This window comes from Gouania willdenowi, chromosome 10, assembly GCF_900634775.1.
Source record: "Gouania willdenowi chromosome 10, fGouWil2.1, whole genome shotgun sequence".
Classification (NCBI taxonomy): Eukaryota; Metazoa; Chordata; class Actinopteri; order Blenniiformes; family Gobiesocidae; genus Gouania; species Gouania willdenowi.
The window spans coordinates 18175372-18195661 of record NC_041053.1 but is presented as its reverse complement, the minus strand read 5'-3'; the positions used below and the strand labels follow the sequence as shown (position 1 = coordinate 18195661).

The following is a 20290-nucleotide window of genomic DNA, read 5'->3' as shown; positions in this document are numbered from 1 at the left end:
GCTACAGTGATACACCACTTTTTAGCCTCATTCAGAGGGCTAAAGTTGAAAAAGTTTCTTCCCTCCCTTGCTATTCCACATTTTGTAAAATGTCAGCTCCAAACGGGCGAGTTGGATTGTTCTCACCTTATGACTCATAAGGCGGAAACTCCTCCTCCTGACAATCCTGGCTCCTCCTACCCTACATAGGAATATGAGCTCCTCCCTCTCAAACTACCTCACAGCTAAAACAAGCATAGCAAAGGAAGGTTGATATATTTTACGTTCATTTTAAAGATAATCCGAAGCGCAGCGTGAGCGCTCACAATCAGTTTCATTTTTAGTAGCCGTTTTACTGCCTTGAATCACTGTTATGGATGATCAAATGTGTTTGTGACCCAATGCAAAGCAGTAGTAGTCGTCTTAAATGGACTATTATTGTGGTCAGAAGAGGTGAGGGGGACAAGAAAGCAACGTAGCAGCTCATGTGAGTGATCAGTTTCATTTTTAGCAGCCGTTATACTGCCTAGTATCGTTTTTATGGATGATCAGACGCTGAAGCAGCGTGTGTGTTTAAGCAGACTGATGCATATGCATGAAGGCCCAAAACACGGCCTGTTTTTAGGAGCGGTCTGAAAGTGACTTTTCAGATGGGCTAAAACTCCAGAAAACAAGCGAGTTTGGGAAAATAAACCTCAAATACTATTTTTGTTGGGTTCTTAGAACAATTGGAGATGGGTGAAAAATAGCATAATACTAGACCTTTAATCGACACCACCGGGCTCTCCCTCCATCCATTCTCACTCTCTAACCCTGTCTGCTAAAATAAACTCAGTGAGGTAAGCACTGGAGGCATCCCGCCATGGGTTTTATACCCAGTTCCTGCTCGACTGAGGAGAGAGCATGCTATCCCAGCAATAGTTCAGCACCAGCCACTGCACAAAACAACGCAGGCAGCAGGACTGAACGGCAAGGTAAGGAAAAAGACAGATTGTTCGTGAATTAAGCATAAATAAAGAAAAGAAATGGGTGAGATTTGAAAGAATAACCTTTAACTGTCAATGCACAGGAAGCAATACTGTGAAAATGGGCTTGTTTCATCTGAAGATGCTATAAAACTAGACTCACATCGAAAGGAAGTGATAGAAATTGAAATGTTGAAGAGCAAGATGTGTTATGCTGTAAATGTTATTCTATAAATATCTAACACCTATACTGTTTTTTGTCACTTTACTTACAATATAAATGACCAAAGAGGCAACAGAAATCTACTTTTCTGTGCTGTAGATGTTTTTGTAGACAATTCCTAAACTTGCAAGTATAAAATAAACATTGTTGTACAGTCACTTGCCCTAAAATAACCATTGGCAGTGACTCCTAAGTCAGGTTTAGTGGGAAAGTTAAGTATACCACGAACAAGAGTAAGAAGCCATGCAGTGCTTTTATGTTTTATGTTTCAATAAAGAGAAACAAATTGAAAAGGGTTTGAGGCTTGGAAAACATAAAAATTAACCAATCCCACATTAAGATTTTGTTTGAATTACAGGTAAAAGGTGATGATGACAATGATGATGATGCACAGCGGTCTAAATGATTTGACCAAGCAGAGGATGATGCAAGCTAAGGCTCTCTCTAATGAAGCCAAAGGAGGTAAGTCTGCATAACGTGGCCCTTTGCAGATGTTTTATTACACAATAGTTCACATAATGTGTGGGAGAACACAGCCAGGACTGTCATATGTAACCAGGGTTGGGGTCAATTACATTTTTCAGTTACAATTTGAATTATGTTTTCAATTACCCAACTTCAGTTACAATTTAATTAAGATTACAGTGACCAGCATTTTTTCCAATTACAATTATTATTTTTTCTCAGAAAGTCAATTCCAATTACTAAAATACTGCTACTACAATTAATCCCAATTATTGAGTCTGAAATAATTAACCTAATAAAAGTTAACCTTCCTCTTATGAGAGCTGTCTGTTAGCATCTCTTATGATAACGGGTCTTAAATCAGTTATAAAATAAATTAAAAACAAATATCTATCATCTATTTTTTTCCTATCTATTAGTCACCTTGTTAGGCTTTTTAATCAATAAAAATATAAGTTTTAATATTTTTTTATATGGGCGTCTGAGCTTTTTTTGTCAGTATACTCCTCTATTTATCTTTTTAAATGGTAAAATGTGGGAAAGCTTGATATGAAACATATTTTAATAATTGTTAACTACACTTGTGTAGAACTGCACATAGAACTGTAACATGGTTCCCCAGTTTTTTATAGAATTTTCATGAGAATTACACTTACAAAGTCAATTATCAAAACTCAATTACAATTTACTTACGATTACGACCGCAACATATTTTTTAAATTACAATTACAATTATAAATACGGCATAATTGTAAGTAATTATCAATTACACAATCACAATTATAATTGACCCCAACCCTGCATGTAACTGATCCAAACATCACAGTGTGGTCACCCACTTCCAGGAGACGACCTCACCACCAAGTGTCCAATTCTCCAAACATTCCACCTGAGACCTTTCCCGCCACACATGCTGTTTGTCTTCTACTGCTATTCTTTAAAACCGCCTCCTGTAAACGGAACAAAATATGACTCCCACCAGTATAATTTTTTTTTTACACAAGCTGATCAAAGGCGAGTCGCTGAGGATGACATCTGCCACAGACCTTTCCAAATGCTTATCATGTGAGAGCATGTGGACCACCCGCTTCTGCTGCAGCATTTCATCCAAAGATACTATTTATATGCCTAGTTACCCATGCAACTCAGAACCACAACAAACATGACACAACAACACTGGGCATCATCTCCAGGCTATTTCAGACACTGCGTGCTGCCATGTTAGAATATGAGAAAAGACCTTGAGCTAAAGCTGAGAGGATACCAACTTAGTGATGCTGCACTCACGACTTCTCTTCCCTATCTGTGTCCCTCAGCTGCTTCATGTTGACAGAAACAAGTAGCGATGTTAAAGTTTGCCAACAGTCCTTATTAGTGGGTTTCCTTTTTTCTCCTTCCAAATGTCTGCAAGTTGTCCCTATCATCTCCTTTTGCACCGACAGCTAAATGTCATCACATATTTATCCTGGGTTAGCTTCTCAGACATACGGCACAGAAACCTGAGGCCAATCCTTTTCTCTTATGCTTTGAAGTTTTTTCCCCCTAATTATTCACTCATTAAAGCCTTGCTGTCAACTGTTTGTCATGCTGTGCACAAGGTCTGAACCTGGGAAAGAAGATGAGCGTCCCCAGAGACGTGATGATGGAGGAGCTCAACCTGCCCTCCAATCGGGGCTCTCGGATGTTTCAGGAGAGGCAGAAGAGAGCCGAGAAGTTCACGGTGGAGAACGTCACCAACGGTGTTTACAACAGTAACAATGTAAGAAGCTCAGATATGATGCAGGATTTAAACCCATCCATCCTAATTCAACCTGGAAATGATGTGTTATGTGGACTAGTGCAGTGCCCGTAGGAAGTACGTATTGCTATAGAAAAGTGGGAGGGTAAGTAGCTTTTTCATGGATGGCCAAATGAGGTTGTGTTTGAAGGTGGAACGTCATCACTGTAGAGGTCGGCTTTACATTATCACTATTTCTATTTGCAAAAGCATCCCCAGTTATAAAGTTGTGGTTTTAGGCCTAGTGGGTCCAAGATATGGTTGACCTTGTGCAGGACAATGATTAATCATAGAGTTGGTGGCATCAGTGGAACTTAAACCAACAATCTTTGCAGTGGTGTTTACCAGAGCTGTAGAATACTGAATTATTCTACTCAAGTAGAAGTACTGTTACTTAAGTATTCAAGTACAAGTAAAAAGTATCTCAATTAAATAGTACTCAAAGTAAAAGTTACTAGCTACTTTCACCCCCCAGATTTATTCTTGGCAATAAATCTTGCCACAGCTACCTTGCATACAGTAAACATCTCATGTATAAACTTAAAAGGGAAGAGATGAAATCTTGCATAATTGAAACTTAATTTATTTTCCACAAAAGGCATCTGTATAAAATAAAAGGTTTGTCAATATGTACAATTATTTTTAAATAAAATAACAGCAATGAATTCAATTCAAAATAAATAAATTCTCAGGCTCTAATTATAGCTACATTTATGAACTCTAAACGTAATGCACCATGTCAAAACAGCACTGAATGGAGGTTTTTTTTCTCAGTTTTAATCTTACTGGTCGGCTATGATGTGATGCAGCTGACTGTTGTCTGGAAAGATCATTTTTTGTAGGTTCACATGTCCATTAATCATTTTAAAAGAAAAAATAACAATTTACTGAGTAACGGTTTGGTGTAGAAATTTACTCCTTTTAAAACATATTGAAATACATGTAAAATATACTCAAATAAAATATACTCAAAACGTACAAGTACCAAAAAGCAACTCAATTACAGTAACGTGAGTACTTGTAGTCGATTACTTTCACCTCTGATGTTTACTTCCTAGCAACACTGATAAATAATGTCTATCTATGTCTGTATCTTTTCTAGGTTCAAGTGGAGGCTTTTCCTCCCTCTCAGATCACCCTGGAGTCGCAGGAAGGAAAGGAGAACCAGGCTTGTCCAGTCCCTGGTAAGCATAGCCTGGTCATGAACCTTCAGAAGACTATAGCAAAGATGGGCAGTCCAGATGTCCTGGCTCCAGGTACTTCAGCCCAGCTATTTGTGCTTCAGTGTCCTCATAAATCTACTGAACACCTGTTTTTCTTATGTCGTCACCACCACCAGGAGATCTGGCAGCTTGTAAAAAAAGCAATTATCTGTGAGCATCTTTGAGCAGGGCGGGTGTGTGTTTGTCCTGACAGAATGCAGTGCTTACACTGTGACTGACAGAGAGCTCAGCTCTATTTATTATGAGGATTTCACACTGAGATCTAATTACCATATGTCCTATTGGTGACAGGAGTGACATCAAAGACAGTCATGTCTATGCGTACGTGAGGATATCTAGGGTGCTTTGAATTTAATTAAACAGCCAACATACATCCTAATTCACTGCATGGCTGTTTATAATTTATAAACAGCAATTATTTACAATAACGCATTTGAAATTAGGAAAATACTATTTATTTTCCCCGCAGGTGCTGTGCTACTTAATGCTCAAGTGTCATGCGTTTGTGTTCATCAGGATATTCAGGCCCGTTGAAGGATGTTCCTCATGAGAAGTTTAACACAACAGTAATCCCTAAATCCTACTCTTCTCCATGGATGGAAGCTTTGGGAAACAATGAAGAGCTCCTGAGGAGCCATCTTCCTCAGCTCCCACAGAGGCTGCAGCCAACTGACTACCGCTGCTTTAACAGGTACCTCCATTACCAGCCTCCTCCATAAACAGCCTAAAGGCTTTTGGCGGTGGAAGCCCTAGCGTTAAGGTCCACAAATCTTCCAAATAGCCCTGCAGATGACCTCACCACCCGATCCATCACTGAGCTCTGCTCAATGTTTCCAGATTGAAAATAAACCCGGTGTGTGGATTACACCTCCTTGGAGTGGTAAAGTTTTGACAGCTTTTTTGAATGCCAGTGCTTGAAAGATGATCCAGACTGTGAGCTATGAATGGTTTCACTAGACTGAGTCTGAGATAAAGAATTCCATTCCTCATGGCACGAGATTACATCACATGGCTAAAGGAGAACACAGGTTAGAAAATAAAAATTTGATCATCCTCTGCCTGTCAGAGGATGAATCCATTTTCACCCTAAACATTTCTATAGAATCATAAAGCCTTAATCAAATCAGAGCTCAGCTAATGGCCAAAGCAGCTATGCAAGTAAAGAGGTTAAAATCCCCAGGTGGTTTGATACCATTATCTGGACATGCAGTTAAAAGCAACTGTGACTGATTATGCATCACCTATCAGTTACCGCATTAGATTTCATTGAATGGTCCACACGCTCTTACTTAAGATATGTTTCTGCCAGGAACATCTGATAGGATATAATAGTCCTGCCATGAGTGTATCAGGTAGAAATAGTAATGGCTAGCAGACTTGCTTGGAGACAGTAGCTCTCATTTAAAAGGCTTCCTGAGTGCTGAAACAAGTCGTACATGAGCTGAGGATGGGATGGTTGATGTCCAGTTCAGATGTCTTTCCATGCATATAAACTGAATGCTCTTAAGATTTAATAATACTTCAAAATACGTGGGAAGGCTTTCAACAAAGTTTAATATCTTTATTGGGTTTTTGAACATCGTTCTATAACCAATGCTGATGTCAAACAATGAAATTCTACAAATTTTATGAGAAAAATATTTTGTCAAGAGCCGCACAACAGTAAGGTCAACCATCAGCTCTGAGATACGTGTTCAAAGATAAGAAGTAGCCTTACGTTGCAACAGAAAGGCAGTTCACCTGCCCAGCGAGGCTTTGAAGCTTTTGTATTTAAACAAGAACGTTCACATGTTAAAATGTTGCTTGCTTCATGTTTGTAACACCTGTGATCCATATACTTCTCAGATCTGCAGCTCCATTTGGAGGAGCCATGGCGAGCAGGAGGGTGATCCCTGTGATCAATTTTGAAGCCGTAGAATCCCAGAACCTCCCTGGTTTTGTTTTGGAGCGTATGTGTCGACGGCCCAACTTCAACAGAGCCCCCAAAGGATGGGGGATGGATTACAACCCTGAGTCTAATGAACTATGAAAACATGGAGAGGATAATGACTTATAGCCAGCACTGCAACAGGCTGATCAGCTTGCTCTACCGTTCTTGTTAGAATTCTCAGTACAGCAATGAATTTATACTCCGATCATGACAAAATCATGTCATTTTATTCAAAATTGAAAAAGTCCTAAAACGAAGTCCTTATGCTGAGGAGAAATAAGAAAAGAAAGAAAATGGCATAACAAAGCTAAGCAGGATGATGGTTATGACCTCAAAGCCATCTAATCTCCTTGACGTGCACCATGTGCGGCGTGGGCACCCATTCGCTGAGGATCCTGGGAGGGGTAGTGGATTTGACTCATGCCCATTGGAGGGGGCATCGGGGGGACCATGGGACCCATGTTGTGAAACATTGGAGGTCCAAAACCTGACCGGGAGAAACAAATCAGCCAGTTACTGAGATTGTTTGTCAGTCTGGGTCAAATAAACCTGGTACAAATTCATCACTATAACAAATACTTGTTGGAATTATAATTTACTGTTATTTGTTTTTGGAACAGCTTTATGAGATGAAATGAGAAGTTATATTCTCACCGGGAGGAGGAGGATTAATGCCCGGGGGTGGTGGCAAAGTAATGTTCATAACAGCAGGAGAGGAGCCGGGGTCCAGGTTGAAGTAGTTAGCTGGAGCTTCTTCATCAAGTGCTGGTGGTGGAGGTAGAGCTAGAGCAAAGAGGGAGAGGCTTATCACTATACAAGGACAGCAGCTAATAACATTTCCTGTAACAGTACTGAAGCAAGACTAAAAAACATGGAGAAATCCACTGATTTCCTTCTTGACTGGGAGAGATGTTTTGTTTTTGTGACACTAATAAATGCATCAACCATCCATGTTTGGTAGGACATCATCTGTGGTTCTGTGCAACTACAATAACAATGAAACATGTCTCTTCTTCAAACTGTTAGCTGATTTTTTGAAAATAAGTTGATATTAAACATTAAGCTCAATTCTTTTTGTCCCTAAAACCTACAAGACACTTATAAACACATTTTTTTAAAAAAATGTTTATCTTTTACTTACTTCCAGGTAAACCAGGCACTGGATCAAGGCTAGCACCCATCTCACAGACTCCTTCTTTGATACCATCCTTCCCTCTTGCTGCCTGGGACCTAAAAAGCCAATGTCAAAATTAATTGTTTTTACGATGCAGAATGTGAACGACTGAATCGTAGCATGGATGTAACAATCAATTGTAGAGATATAAGGTTGGATCCTTATTTTGTGTTCGCGGCAGGAGAATAAAGTTGTGGGTTTAAAAAAACGTTCAATGGAATTGTGGCAAAATTAGTCCTGCACAGTATGATGGAGGGAGCCAAAAATGAAACTTTGAACTGAAGGGGGAAAACTCTCGCTTCACTTCCTGTTACAGATGCTGCAGCGTCAGTATAATACAATAAAGGATTTAAAAGTCAATCCTAACCCAGACCTTCCCCTAAACAAGCCACACTACAGAACTCACTCACATGTGCTGTCCCTTAGAGCAGTGTTTCCCAACCTTTTCTGTCTCATGTACCCCCCGAGGCCTCTCTTCAGATTAGGAGAACCCCTTTGTTACTCCAATTTAGTAACCTTTGTTTTATTTACATGTTGTTAACATGCTGGCCTCTGAAATCTCCTACAGCTTGACAATCTCAACCTGTACGTTTACCACACACTAAATATCAATTTTGTGCATTACAATTATACAATATACAATTGTATAAAGAATGCTTACCTCAATTTGTAATGTGCATAACATGTTAGTAACAATTTAGTAGTACAGTGCATTAAAGTATTCACAGCGCTTCGCTTTTCCCACATTTCATATTACAGCCTTATTCCAAAAGGGATTCAATTAAATTTTTTCCTCAAAATTCTACACACAATACCCTATAATGACAACATGAAAAAAAAAATTTTTTTTTAAATGTTTGCAAATTTATTTGAAATAAAGAATGAAAATATAACATGCACCTAAGTATTCACAGCCTTTGCTCAGTACTTTGTTGTGGCACCTTTGGCAGCAATTACGACCTCAAGTCTTTTGGAATATGAAGCCACAAGCTTGGCACATCTATCTGAGGCCACTTTGGCCGATTCCTCTTTACAGAACCTCTCGAGCTCCATCAGGTTGGATGGGGAGCGTCGGTGCACAGCCATTTTCAGATCACTCCAGAGATGTTCAATGGGATTCAAGTCTGGGCTCTGACTGGGCCACTCTAGGACATTCACAGAGTTGTTCTGAAGTCACTCCTTCGATATCTTGGCTGTGTGCTTAGGGTCGTTGTCCTGTTGAAAGATAAACCGTCGCCCCATTCTGAGGTCAAGAGCGCTCTGGACCAGGTTTTCTTCCAGGACGTTTCTATACATTACTGCATTCGTTTTTCCCTCAATCTTGACTAGTGTACTGGTTCCTGCTGCTGAAAAACATCTCCACAGCATGATGTTGCCACCACCATGCTTCACTGTAGGGATGTATTGGCCAGGTGATGAGCAGTGCCTGGTGTCCTCCAAACATAACGATTGGCATTCATGCCAAAGAGTTCAATCTTTGTTTCATCAGACCAGAGAATTTTGTTTCTCATGGTCTGAGAGTCTTTCAGGTGCCATTTGGCAAACTCCGGGCGGGCTGCTATGTGCCCTTTACTAAGGAGTGGCTTCCATCTGGCCACTCTACCATACAGGCTTGATTGGTGGAGTGCTGCAGCGATGGTCGTCCTGCTGGAAGGTTCTCTTCTCTCCACAGAGGAACCCTGGAGCTCAGTCAGAATGACCATTGGGGTGTTAGTCACCTCATTCACTCAGTTTAGAGGGACGGCCAGCTCTAGGAAGAGTCCTGGTGGTTCCAAACGTCTTCCATTTACAGATGATGGAGGCCACTGTGCTCATTAGGACCTTTAAAGCAGCAGACATTTTTCTGCACCCCAGACCTGTGCCTTGAGACAATCCTGTCTCTGAGGTCTACAGACAATTCCTTCAACTTCATGCTTGTTTTGTGGTCTGACATACACTGTTAACTGTGGGACCTTATATAGACAGGTGTGTGCCTTTCCAATTAATGTCCAATCAACTGAATTTACCACAGGTGGACTCCAATTAGGTTGTAGAAACATCTCAAGGACGATCAGTGGAAACAGAATGCACCTCAGCTCAATTTTGAGCTTGATCTCAAAGGCTGTGAATATTTATGTACATGTAGGTCTGGGCGATATATCGAATATACTCGATATATCGCAGCTTGTAGTCTGTGCGGTGTTGAAAATGACCATACCGTTAAACTCTGACTTTTTTTTTTTTTTTTTTTTAAATATCTTAGTGGCATTATGCACAAAAGGTGCACTTAAATTTAGTGTTGTTTTGAAATGTCATCTTAATGACAACATGCACAAAAGGGCACTATTTGTTTTAAAATATTGTAGTGGCATTATGTACAAAAAGTGCACTTTAATTTTGTGTTTTGAAATGCCATGTGAGTTGCATCCTGCACTAATGTCTTGTTTTGAAATGTCTCTGTGACAATTTTGCACAGAACGTGCACTTTCTGTTGACAATTTTATGTTTGAGCCACTCACTGTTTAATAAATACAGTTATGTCAACTTTGACTTAGTTGTGATATCCCCTTTTTTGCATGAAAGTTTAAAATTGGCATATATTAATGCAGTATGATCAAGAATGTTTTAATGTAGACATAGAATCATCATACTGGTGTGATTTTGTGCATCAAAGTGTTAATTCAAGGGTAATGCAAAATATCGAGATATATATCGTGTATCATGACATGGCCTAAAAATATCGCGGTATTTATAAAAGGCCATATCGCCCAGCCCTATGTACATGTGATTTCTTCATTTTTTATTTTTAATAAGTTTGCCAAAAATCTCAAAAACGTTTTTAAGTTGTCATTATGGGGTATTATGTGTAGAATTTTGAGGAAAAAAGTTAATTTAATCCCTTTTGGAATAAGGCTGTAACATGATGAAATGTGGGAAAAGCGAAGCGCTGTGAATACTTTCTGTATGCACTGTATATTAAGGCCACAATATTGTTTATTCCAGTGATTCTTAACTGGTGGGACGCGACCCAAAAGTCGGTCACAGGCCTGTACTGGGTGGGTTGCGGACAGCTGGTCAAAAATAAATATATAAATACACAATGTCTCTCATGTTGGACTTGTCTTTTATTTTGAAAGAAACTTTTCTTTTGATAGGCATGTTGTGAAATGCATGTTGCACAAGAAAATATATAGATTTAGTATATATGTGTGTGTCTTCAACAGCTATTTTTGAAAACCTGAATTTGGTTAGTTGAAGCCTAAAAAATGGTTGTGATTTAATGACTGTGGCAAAACTTAGGTCCCAGGGTGAGACCAGTTGAGAACCCCTGGTTTTCTCTATTAATGCCGTTTATTGTCAACTGGTGGAAAAGATGTTGGATGAGCATGTACAGTGTCTGAAATAGGCTTAATGGCTCAGCATGTTGGAAATAGATTTAAAGTTTCCAAGTACCCCTTGCAATGTGTTTAAGTACCCCTGGTTGGGAACCACCTGAATGGCTGAAAAAAAAAACCAAAATGAAGACCGGAGTGGCCTAGTCAAAGTCCTGACCTCAATCCTATTGAGATGCTGTGGCATGACCTTAAAAAGGCAGTTCATGCTCAAAAAACCCTCCAATGTGGCTGAACCTACAACAATTCAGCAAAGATGAGTGGGCCAAAATTCCTCCACAGCGTTGCAAAAGACTCATTACAAGTTATCGCAAACACTTGATTACAGTAGTTGCTGCTAAGGGTGGCCCAACCAATTATTAGGTTTAGGGGGCAAACACTTTTTCACATAGGGCCATGTAGCTTTGGATTTGAAGTGTGGAAAACATGCAAAACAGAAATCAGGAAGGGGGCAAGCACGTTCTCACACCACTGTATATTGGCTGATAAATGCAATGAAAACATTGATACACAGCAATATACTGTATACAAAGACAAATTCTTATAATACCCAGAACATGATTCAAGACAAAGAAGCAAAACAATATTAAATTTAAATAAGGATATTTAATTAGCAACAATGTAAACATAAGAACTGTAAGAAAAGGCGAACTTTTGCACAAAAAAAAAAAAAAAATGAATCATTTAATCTATGATATACTATAATCGATCCAATTAATCTGCTGGCCTCCAATATCAACGTAATCACAGACCCAGTTTTAATGTGTCTTAGTAAAGTGGGACACTATTGGACACAGGACTATTTGTTTATCACTTTGCAATATGATCTTTTATTATCATTCTTCTGCGGTAGAGCAGAGGCTCTCACTACTTCTCTGGGCTGGTCGACACATGCATACATTGAATTTACTGCACACCAGCTTATACACATCTCAATCTGTGTTAGTTAACACGTGTAAAAATCTATGCACACAAGACAGACATTTTTGAGGATCTGTTCTGTGAGTGAAAGGGGACTAGCTCTACTAGTTAGTGGCATGCTCTGTCCTGCCTTAAGAATAGCCTTCATGTAGAGTGCTGGCACAGGCTGTATAATCTATTACCACGTTCAACGGCCCCTTACCTTCCCCACTTAACAGTGAGCCGTCGTCCATTAATGATGAGTTTGTTGAAGGACTTCTCAGCAGCCATTTCCGCTGCAGGCCGAGTAGCAAACTGGATGAATGCACACTGCTGCCTTTGGACGACCGTAATGGTTCGAATTTCTCCAAACTGGTAGAAGAAGTTTCTGAAATCAAAGCCCAAACAAAAACAAAAGCATTACATCTGGGGCCTATACTGCAAAGATAGATGATTATATCCTGGGGTTATCGCCGTTAGCGGGCTTCACCTAACCAAACATTATCTCTCATAGAATAGGAGTGTGACGATATCGCGATACGATCGCTAAGTAACGTTTTTTTTTCCCCCCCAAAACTTTTTCACTAAAATGTGCAGGTAGGTCTTCACATAAATTTTGTCTCTGTTTGTTGAAGGAACCATTATATTGTTTACTGAAATATTGCACTATAATGATGTCACTGGTAAGAAAAACCTTATTTTTTGTTTACAGAAAGCACTATTGGAGATACTTATTCGTTTACATTGGTATGTTGACACTTATTTACAAAAATGTTGCACTAAAATAGTGTCACTGTTCATAGTACACTTTTTCAATTTATTGTCTTTCAGAGATTAAATCTTTTTTTTCTTGTTATGTCATAGATTATCAATATATTGGTCAGAAATTAATCTACGATAATCACAGTATCATCATATCGTGAGATAGTAGTTATAGTGAGCTTTGTATCGTATGGTACCCAAAGGTTCCCACCCCTACTATAGAAGCTGTCCTACGAATCTAGATTACAACCCGCTAGGTTAAGCGTGTTGATTCCAGCCTGGTTACGTGCACGCCCTTGTGTCAGAGGAGGAAATTACAGCGTCAGATCAATCACAGAGAAACTGTGGAGAGCAATTTATGTCACAATTGAGAAGTAATATTTACAAATATGAAAAATTAAAATCCATAATTCAGACCAAAAACAGCACTGTCCCTGCAGTACAATCAAAATTAGTGAGATTATAAACGGAGAATAAACAAACACTCTGATCAGTTTCACTTTCTTTTTTACCTTGTCTGAGGCTCTGATGCTAAGTTCATGCAGATCAGCCAAAATGATAAGGTGGAGTATATTTGTATTTTATATTATCTTACAGTCCTGAAGCTCTTTGCATTACCCCAGATTACATTAATTAATGTATAGGTCTGAAAGCGCCCAATGCACGCAGGCTTTACCAGCTGGCTTATTTGACTTTAACAGTCTATCAGATCAAACTCTAGGTTTCCTATCGAATGTCATCGGTAAATGAAATTGATGCCCCCACATTCTCTCTTCTGTTAGTGTCACATCAGATCCACAGAGAGACGTGTTCACAGAATGATCCTCCTTTTATTGGACAAGTCGTTTTCTAAGAGAACTGATTGGTCAGGAGGTGGGATTTAAGTACTCGCTCAGATCCGACCAGGTTAGTCGTTCAGCCTAAGTTACCATGGTGATTTAGCTCCATAAGACGTGAGCCAGCTTCGTAGGACAGCACACACTGATTAAATCCCGAAAGGAAATCTAGTTTTGTGGTATAGGCTCCATCAGCATAGAATGAAAAACCACATAAACAACATTCATGCTGCGCTGGTGTAGTGATACTCTTCATTACTCAGTTAATGGTGTAGAGTATCTTTGAGCAATGTGCAGTTATCCAACAAAAAAAGTTATAAAACATCCTTACTTGAGATCTCCATCGGTCACGGTATCTCCTAACCCCCCTATGTAGAGAGTGGTGATGGTCTTGTCCTCTGGGGGGTCCAGTCGAGGCATAGTTGAAGCTCTTTTCAAGAGCTTGTCAGCGACTGGGTCATTAATACCATAGTAACGATCCTTAATGTTCTGATCAGCCAGAGGATCATCGGGATCTGTGGGCTTTTCGTGTCTGCGTGGAGAGGATAAGCAATGATTTTCTAGTACAGTTTAGGTCTAATGCATATATCAAGTGGATCTTTATTTTAAAGAGTATCTTTCTCTAGTCCTGCCACTGGGAAAGTAATTCAAAAAAGGCCTTGATTATGGGCGTGGCTCCTGGAGCAGTTAAAACACACCCAATCTATGTTATCTAGCTACTCTCCACAGATTGTAGAGCCCACAAGCAATAGTATTAGTAAAAAGGGGTGGGGCTAACGGTGCTAGTTTGTGACGCAAGATGATCCCAAAACATCACAACCTTGATCTCAGCCAATAGCAAAAATCAATTGTAATAGCCGGGTTTCAACCCATAGAGGGCAGTCACTCTGACATTTTACAACTAAATATGCCAAATTAAAATACTTTGACTAAAATATTGAGAGTTGGACCAGTATCAATGAAAAACATTGCTTAATACCCAAATCAACAGAAAAAAGTGGTTGGAAGATTTAGTTACTCTTTAAGTGGAAAAATATGTAAATATTAGGTAAATAATAGGTAAAAATTATTCACACATGTGAGTGAAGCACTCACCTGTATGGACACTCCTCTCCTCTTCTACACTCTCCCTTGACCCAGAAGGAGCAGATGTGTGGCCGATTCCTTTTGTAATAAGGGGTGGTCCGGGCTAGCTTGAGCAGCATATCACTGGAGCTAGGGGCCTTACCCACCTGGCCCACCGGACGTGTCCCATCAGAGTTTGCTAGCTGTAAATAAGCAGGTTACGTTAGACATAAAAAACTAAATATGTTTAATTTTATTTAAGAAAAGGGCCCACAATAATAGAATCACTGTAGTAAAGTACTTAGGGTCTTACCTCTCTTTCCATGTTCTGTGTGTAAAATTCCTTATTCACATCTGATCTGGGAATGTCATCTTTAATGTTAAGTCCAGTGTCTCGGACCTGGATAGGCAAACCTGCCAAACACAATATGGAACAGCAAAAAATATAAATAGAAGTATAAATCAAAGATGTCCAGAAGCGTAGGCAGCGGGCAGAATCACCTACTACTCTCTTTCTGACTGCCTTCTACTCTTAAAGCTGCAGTTTGTAGAATCGTCTTTCTTCTCTGCTCCATTTTGAAACCAAAACTGAACCTCCCTTATGAGTGTATTTTCTGAATCTTCTTAGCAACTTTTTTCTCAATATAGACTAATGACAAATGTATGGACTTCATATTGTGTTATTGGAGATTATTCTGGTGTTTTAGAGACTCAAACATGAAGGCATGTATCACTCTAGTTACTGTCCGAACCAACGTGCCTGCTGTCATCAGCTCGTCCCCGCCAGAGAGCTCACAGAGGTGTAAACCCAGCTGACTGCCGCTCTGAGTGGACTGACAACACTCTGCTTCCTGACTATCGAATGAATTCACCTTGAATAAGCCTACCTTGGTTTACACGCGTCTGTTATCACTCTCTCTCTGACACCTCTGTGTGTGTGTGTGTGTGTGTGTGTGTGTGTGTGTGTGTGTGTGTGTGTGTGTGTGTGTGTGTGTGTCGGACCATGCACAGTAAGGGGGATCCATGAGGACACAAAGCGATCTGTTCCTCCTCAGTGTTTGTGGCTTTAAACTGTTGCTTCTCTACCTCGGTCTGCCTTTTTCCTCTTGATTTGCTGTGTAACTGTTGTGTCTAACGAGGTTATGAAGACTTTCGCTGGGACGTCCGTCATTACACTTTTACTTCCGAGGATACCTGAACGCCGTTCGACTTCAGTCGAGCAGCCAATAGTAACGCCAAAAAGAGCTCATGGAGCACACGTGTTTGTAGAAAGATCTCTGATTGGCTGAAGACCAGCGCCACACTCCTGGATTATAAATGTCAGTTTACAGAGCCAGGAGAAGGAGACTAGCTTCACTGTCCACGCAGAACACTTTGATTACAATATGCTCAAAGATCTAAAGCTTTAAATATGCTCATAAATGATTCCTTACTCTTTAGCACCGAAAGAATATCTGTAATAATACGTGAAGATCTGTAAAAGTCAGGTTTATCTATTAGCTCAATTTTTTGTCGTCATTATGGATACCACATTTCAACTTGTAAATACATCATGCAAACAAAAACTAGGTGAGAAAATACATCATACTAAGAAAAGCACAACAAAATAGAAGAAAAGCCACAATTACACCAATATAATGCACCAAACACCATCATTTTTGCAAAATTTTATTAGGAGTTGCACATCAGCGCACAGCAGCGGCAACTCACCACGAGTTTTAGCCTGCTACTTTTTTTCTGGACATCTCTGGCATAAATAGAAATATAATTCTAACAACAAAAAAACAGATGGTGACTCACCATACTCCAAGTCCAGCAGACATGTCTGACAAACATTTTTCATTTTACTGCAGGTCTGACAGACTTCCGTCTTCTTAAAACGCATCCGTGTCCCTGGACACCATCGGAACACCGTGAAGGGTCGAGCACAAATCTAAAAGTGAAAAATAAATTATTAGCAAAATAGTGCAACAACAAAAACTATTTTTTCCTGCTACTGAACGGTGTTTTGAGTTATTTTTAACTACACACCTTGCACTCCTTCCCATACTTCTCCTTGGTCTGAAAAACAAAGCATACGCAACAGATTTCCAATGCTGATACAGACACCTAAACCTAACAATGTTTTAGATTTCATGACAAAGGAATGTTTGCTCACCATACGAATGTAGGGATTTTCTCCTAAACATGTTTGACACAAAATTGGAAAATCCTGTAAAAAGAGAAAAGTGTGTTAATTTACTAAACACAGAGCACCCTGCCCTGAAGCTAAAACTATCTAATACAGTCACTTAGCCTGTGATTCCCTTTTCACCTTCTGCTGGGGGCATCTTGCCAGATACTGAGAGAGTTGTGGGACATGTTCACTCATACTTTCCCATCTGTTCAAGGTTACTGCATCAGACCAAATGCTCATTGCTGAAAATGACCTTGTTTAAATCTGTTCCACTGACCAACCACCTAAATCCAAAAAAAACTTGTGGTTTCAATGCCAGCAATATATTCTGGGCAAATAAGGCTTGGGTCTAATGACTAGGATCCAACAGAGAGGTAGAATTCCTATAGTGGAAATCTTTAGAATTATGTAATAGAAAGCAACAAAGCAAAAATAGTCTGCATTTTGGTTGCATATCATGAAATTTCTAAACACAGTAAATTTTTATTAGGCAAAATAACAACGGTACACAATACATGGAGTAGACCTTATAAATTATATGAACGTAGCTAATGGTAGAGATTTGAAGTCAACCAACCAGTCACGACAATGCTTGTTGGTACTCATGCTAAGGTTGTCAAAAATACTGATATTCAAAAAAAAAAGTATTGATAATGAAACATATGAGAACATTGCAAATGTATCGATACTAATCTTTTTTTTTCATCCTTCAATACATCCATAAACCTTCTGCTTTGACTCTATTTACATATAAATTTTGAAGTGTCTATAAGTCTAAGGCACCAGACTCAAGAACCCTTCCTTCCGCAAAAGTGGGTTCAAAACACAAGATTTCTCAAATAACTCATCCCTGTATTTGGTAGCTATGCAACAATAAAAGTAGTGTCAGTGTATTATCTAACAAACTATATGAGTCTACTGTATTTAGAAAGAAATTTGTATACACTAAAGGAACATGAAAACTTCCATCCAAAATGTAGGGAGGAATGTACCCTGATGCTTCTTCACAGCATTATAGAGCAGTGAAGCCTGCTTATACCTATTTGAATATAATTATTAATATACTGTAAGAAAATAAATCATGTCCTTGCATCCTGCAACACTTACCAGTAGAAATTAAGAGAATTATTGGATAGATGGATGGATGGATGGATGATTGATTCTTAGGGTGAGTAAAGGAAGAAAGCAGTTATCAAATGAACCCATTTTGTAAAAACAATGGTCAAACCATATTATAACAATGTAACTAAGAGGGCTTTAAAGTAGGGGTGTCAAACTCATTTACCGTAGTTCAGGGGGCGATCTCAAGTGCTCAAACCGCATAATAAAGAAACCGACCAGATATGAGTCCCAACAGGGTCTTCACTTTAAATATCCTAGATGTTGTGACCAATTTCTACTAAATTAAGGGAAATATGATGTCATAGTTTGATTAAAATTGAAAGGATTTTGTAAGACTTTTGAGTTTTTCAACAGTTTAACACTAAAAATGACTGCATTCATGAGACACCAGGAGTGTTGAGTTTCATTTACACAACGATTCATGTATTCCCTGTAATTTTTAATTTCTCCTGAGGGCCAAATTGGATGCTACGAAGGGCCGGATTTGGCCCGCGGGGCCATGACATCTGACACACATGCCTTAAAGTATCAACCATAAATTACTTAATTTAGTTTTTAGGAATAATTGTAGTGTGACTTTACCCCTGTTTATGTTGATGTGGTATATGTAAACATTAATTTATTATCTGATCTGCTTGTTCCTGTTCAGGGTTTACTGGAGTCTGCTGGTACCTTTCTAGGCACAAAGATGGCTAAACGAACAGAATGACAATCTGGATGCTGTGATTTTTCTAACAGACATGTTTTTTGATGGTGGGAACTTAGAGAGCTGAGTATGGAGAGATAACCCAAAAAAGTACAGGGAGAACATGCAAACTCCACACATAAAGGAGTATTTGTGTGTTTACGTGAGAGACAGAGTGAGAGACTGATTGGGCGGTGTGTGAGTCACATGGTGCACCTACCACGGCACCGAAATTGGCCAATGAGGGGCGCTCCGTATGAATAGACTGGAAATCTAGTATTCATACGTTTCCGTATGAATAGCCACTACACTGTCAAAAGAAAGCTCAAAATGTGCTCTATGGTCTTATATACACAATCTCGGCTCATATTTTGCTGCGAACCAGACCCACATATTAATGTATCTTAGAGAGAGCTACAAACGCCAAATAACAAACAAGTTTATGACTCTCACACGAATGCCTTGGACGAGAATACTGAATTGCTTTGAATAAACCAGGGGCAAAAATCTCGATTAGAATGCATTGGTGATAATACTAAGGACACGCAGCCCTAACAGCAACAAATTGCAGTGACATCATCAAAAGGAACAAGCCAACTTGCTTTAAACCTAAGACTTGACGCGAGTGGACGTTAAAGTCTGAACAAAATAGCCTGTTGGCTCTACGTGTTACCAATTGTGGGTTCTCGTGAAGAATACTATGCTTTTCTTTAATACAATCATATTTTCTTAAGTATCTTGACTATTTAATATAATTCGTGTTGTCCAACAGTAGCGTTTAAGATGTGTGCGCTCACAAATGATGCTAAGTGCGGCAGCCATGCAGCTAACTGCTGGCTAAAAGGAAGCTAACCTGCTAACAAAGCTTTTCCAGGCTAAATAATATATTATAATATACGCTACGCAACGAAAAGTGTCTATGGTGTGTTATAATACACTCATACTCGTTTTGTGGTTAGTAACAGAGGTTAATGAACTTACCGCGTCCTCCCAGTTCTGTCTGTTGTAAGTGTTGGATCCCAGGGAAGTCGCCATTTTGCAGCGCAGACGAGCCAAACGATGCTTTCGAGCTATGATTTCAAGTGCCCGAGCGTCTACTTCCGGTCGGCCTTCTATTCTTCTTCTTCTTCTTTTTACGGCAGTTTGTGTATTTTACGGATCGGGCTGACTGTCAACATGGCATATATATATATATATATATATATATATATATATATATATATATATATATATATATATATATATATATATATTTTTTTTTTTTTTTTTTTTTTTTTTTTTTTTTGAACGACTTTAAATAATATTTAAAAAATAACTTGTTTGTTCATTGTAAACCTGCTGCCAATATTTCCCAAATTATAGGAAATTTATGCTTTGAGTGAATTCCAATTTATTTTGTTTTTATTTTATTTTATGTTTGTTTTTTGATTGTCAACGTTGTGTATTGTGTTTTGATCAGCTTGTGTATATTTTGGTGATACGATTAATCCTTTTTTTTTAAAAAACAATGTAATCTATCTTTTTAAAACTATATTTACATCAATTCACAACACCGCCTATTTTAATCTCTAGCTTTTGTGTTAGCCTATAGATATGGATTTAAGTGTCTGGTTGGATAAACGAGTGAATCGGTTTTT

At 39.0% G+C, this 20290-nt stretch overlaps 2 protein-coding genes across 3 annotated transcripts; one reads left to right on the top strand and one right to left on the bottom strand.

Moving 5' to 3' along the window:
• Positions 1 to 825: 825 nt before the first annotated feature.
• LOC114470959 (myozenin-2) lies at positions 826 to 7511 on the top strand. 2 transcript variants are annotated; one of them, XM_028459407.1, is made up of 6 exons: positions 826 to 953; positions 1526 to 1629; positions 3231 to 3391; positions 4512 to 4665; positions 5149 to 5323; positions 6478 to 7511. In XM_028459407.1, the coding sequence occupies exons 2-6, from the start codon at positions 1536 to 1538 to the stop codon at positions 6659 to 6661; spliced, it is 768 nt and encodes a 255-aa protein (XP_028315208.1). In that variant the 5' UTR covers positions 826 to 953; positions 1526 to 1535; the 3' UTR covers positions 6662 to 7511. The 2 variants fall into 2 exon arrangements, with proteins under 2 accessions (XP_028315208.1, XP_028315209.1); XM_028459408.1 differs by having other exon boundaries at positions 4512 to 4593; positions 6478 to 6661.
• Positions 6752 to 19775, bottom strand: rbm22 (RNA binding motif protein 22). The gene is made up of 11 exons (XM_028459406.1): positions 19635 to 19775; positions 16829 to 16882; positions 16702 to 16731; positions 16471 to 16603; positions 14984 to 15084; positions 14701 to 14873; positions 13937 to 14137; positions 12231 to 12395; positions 7704 to 7792; positions 7217 to 7345; positions 6752 to 7049 (listed from the first exon to the last, which is right to left on the bottom strand). The coding sequence occupies exons 1-11, from the start codon at positions 19686 to 19688 to the stop codon at positions 6904 to 6906; spliced, it is 1275 nt and encodes a 424-aa protein (XP_028315207.1). The 5' UTR covers positions 19689 to 19775; the 3' UTR covers positions 6752 to 6903.
• Positions 19776 to 20290: the final 515 nt, after the last annotated feature.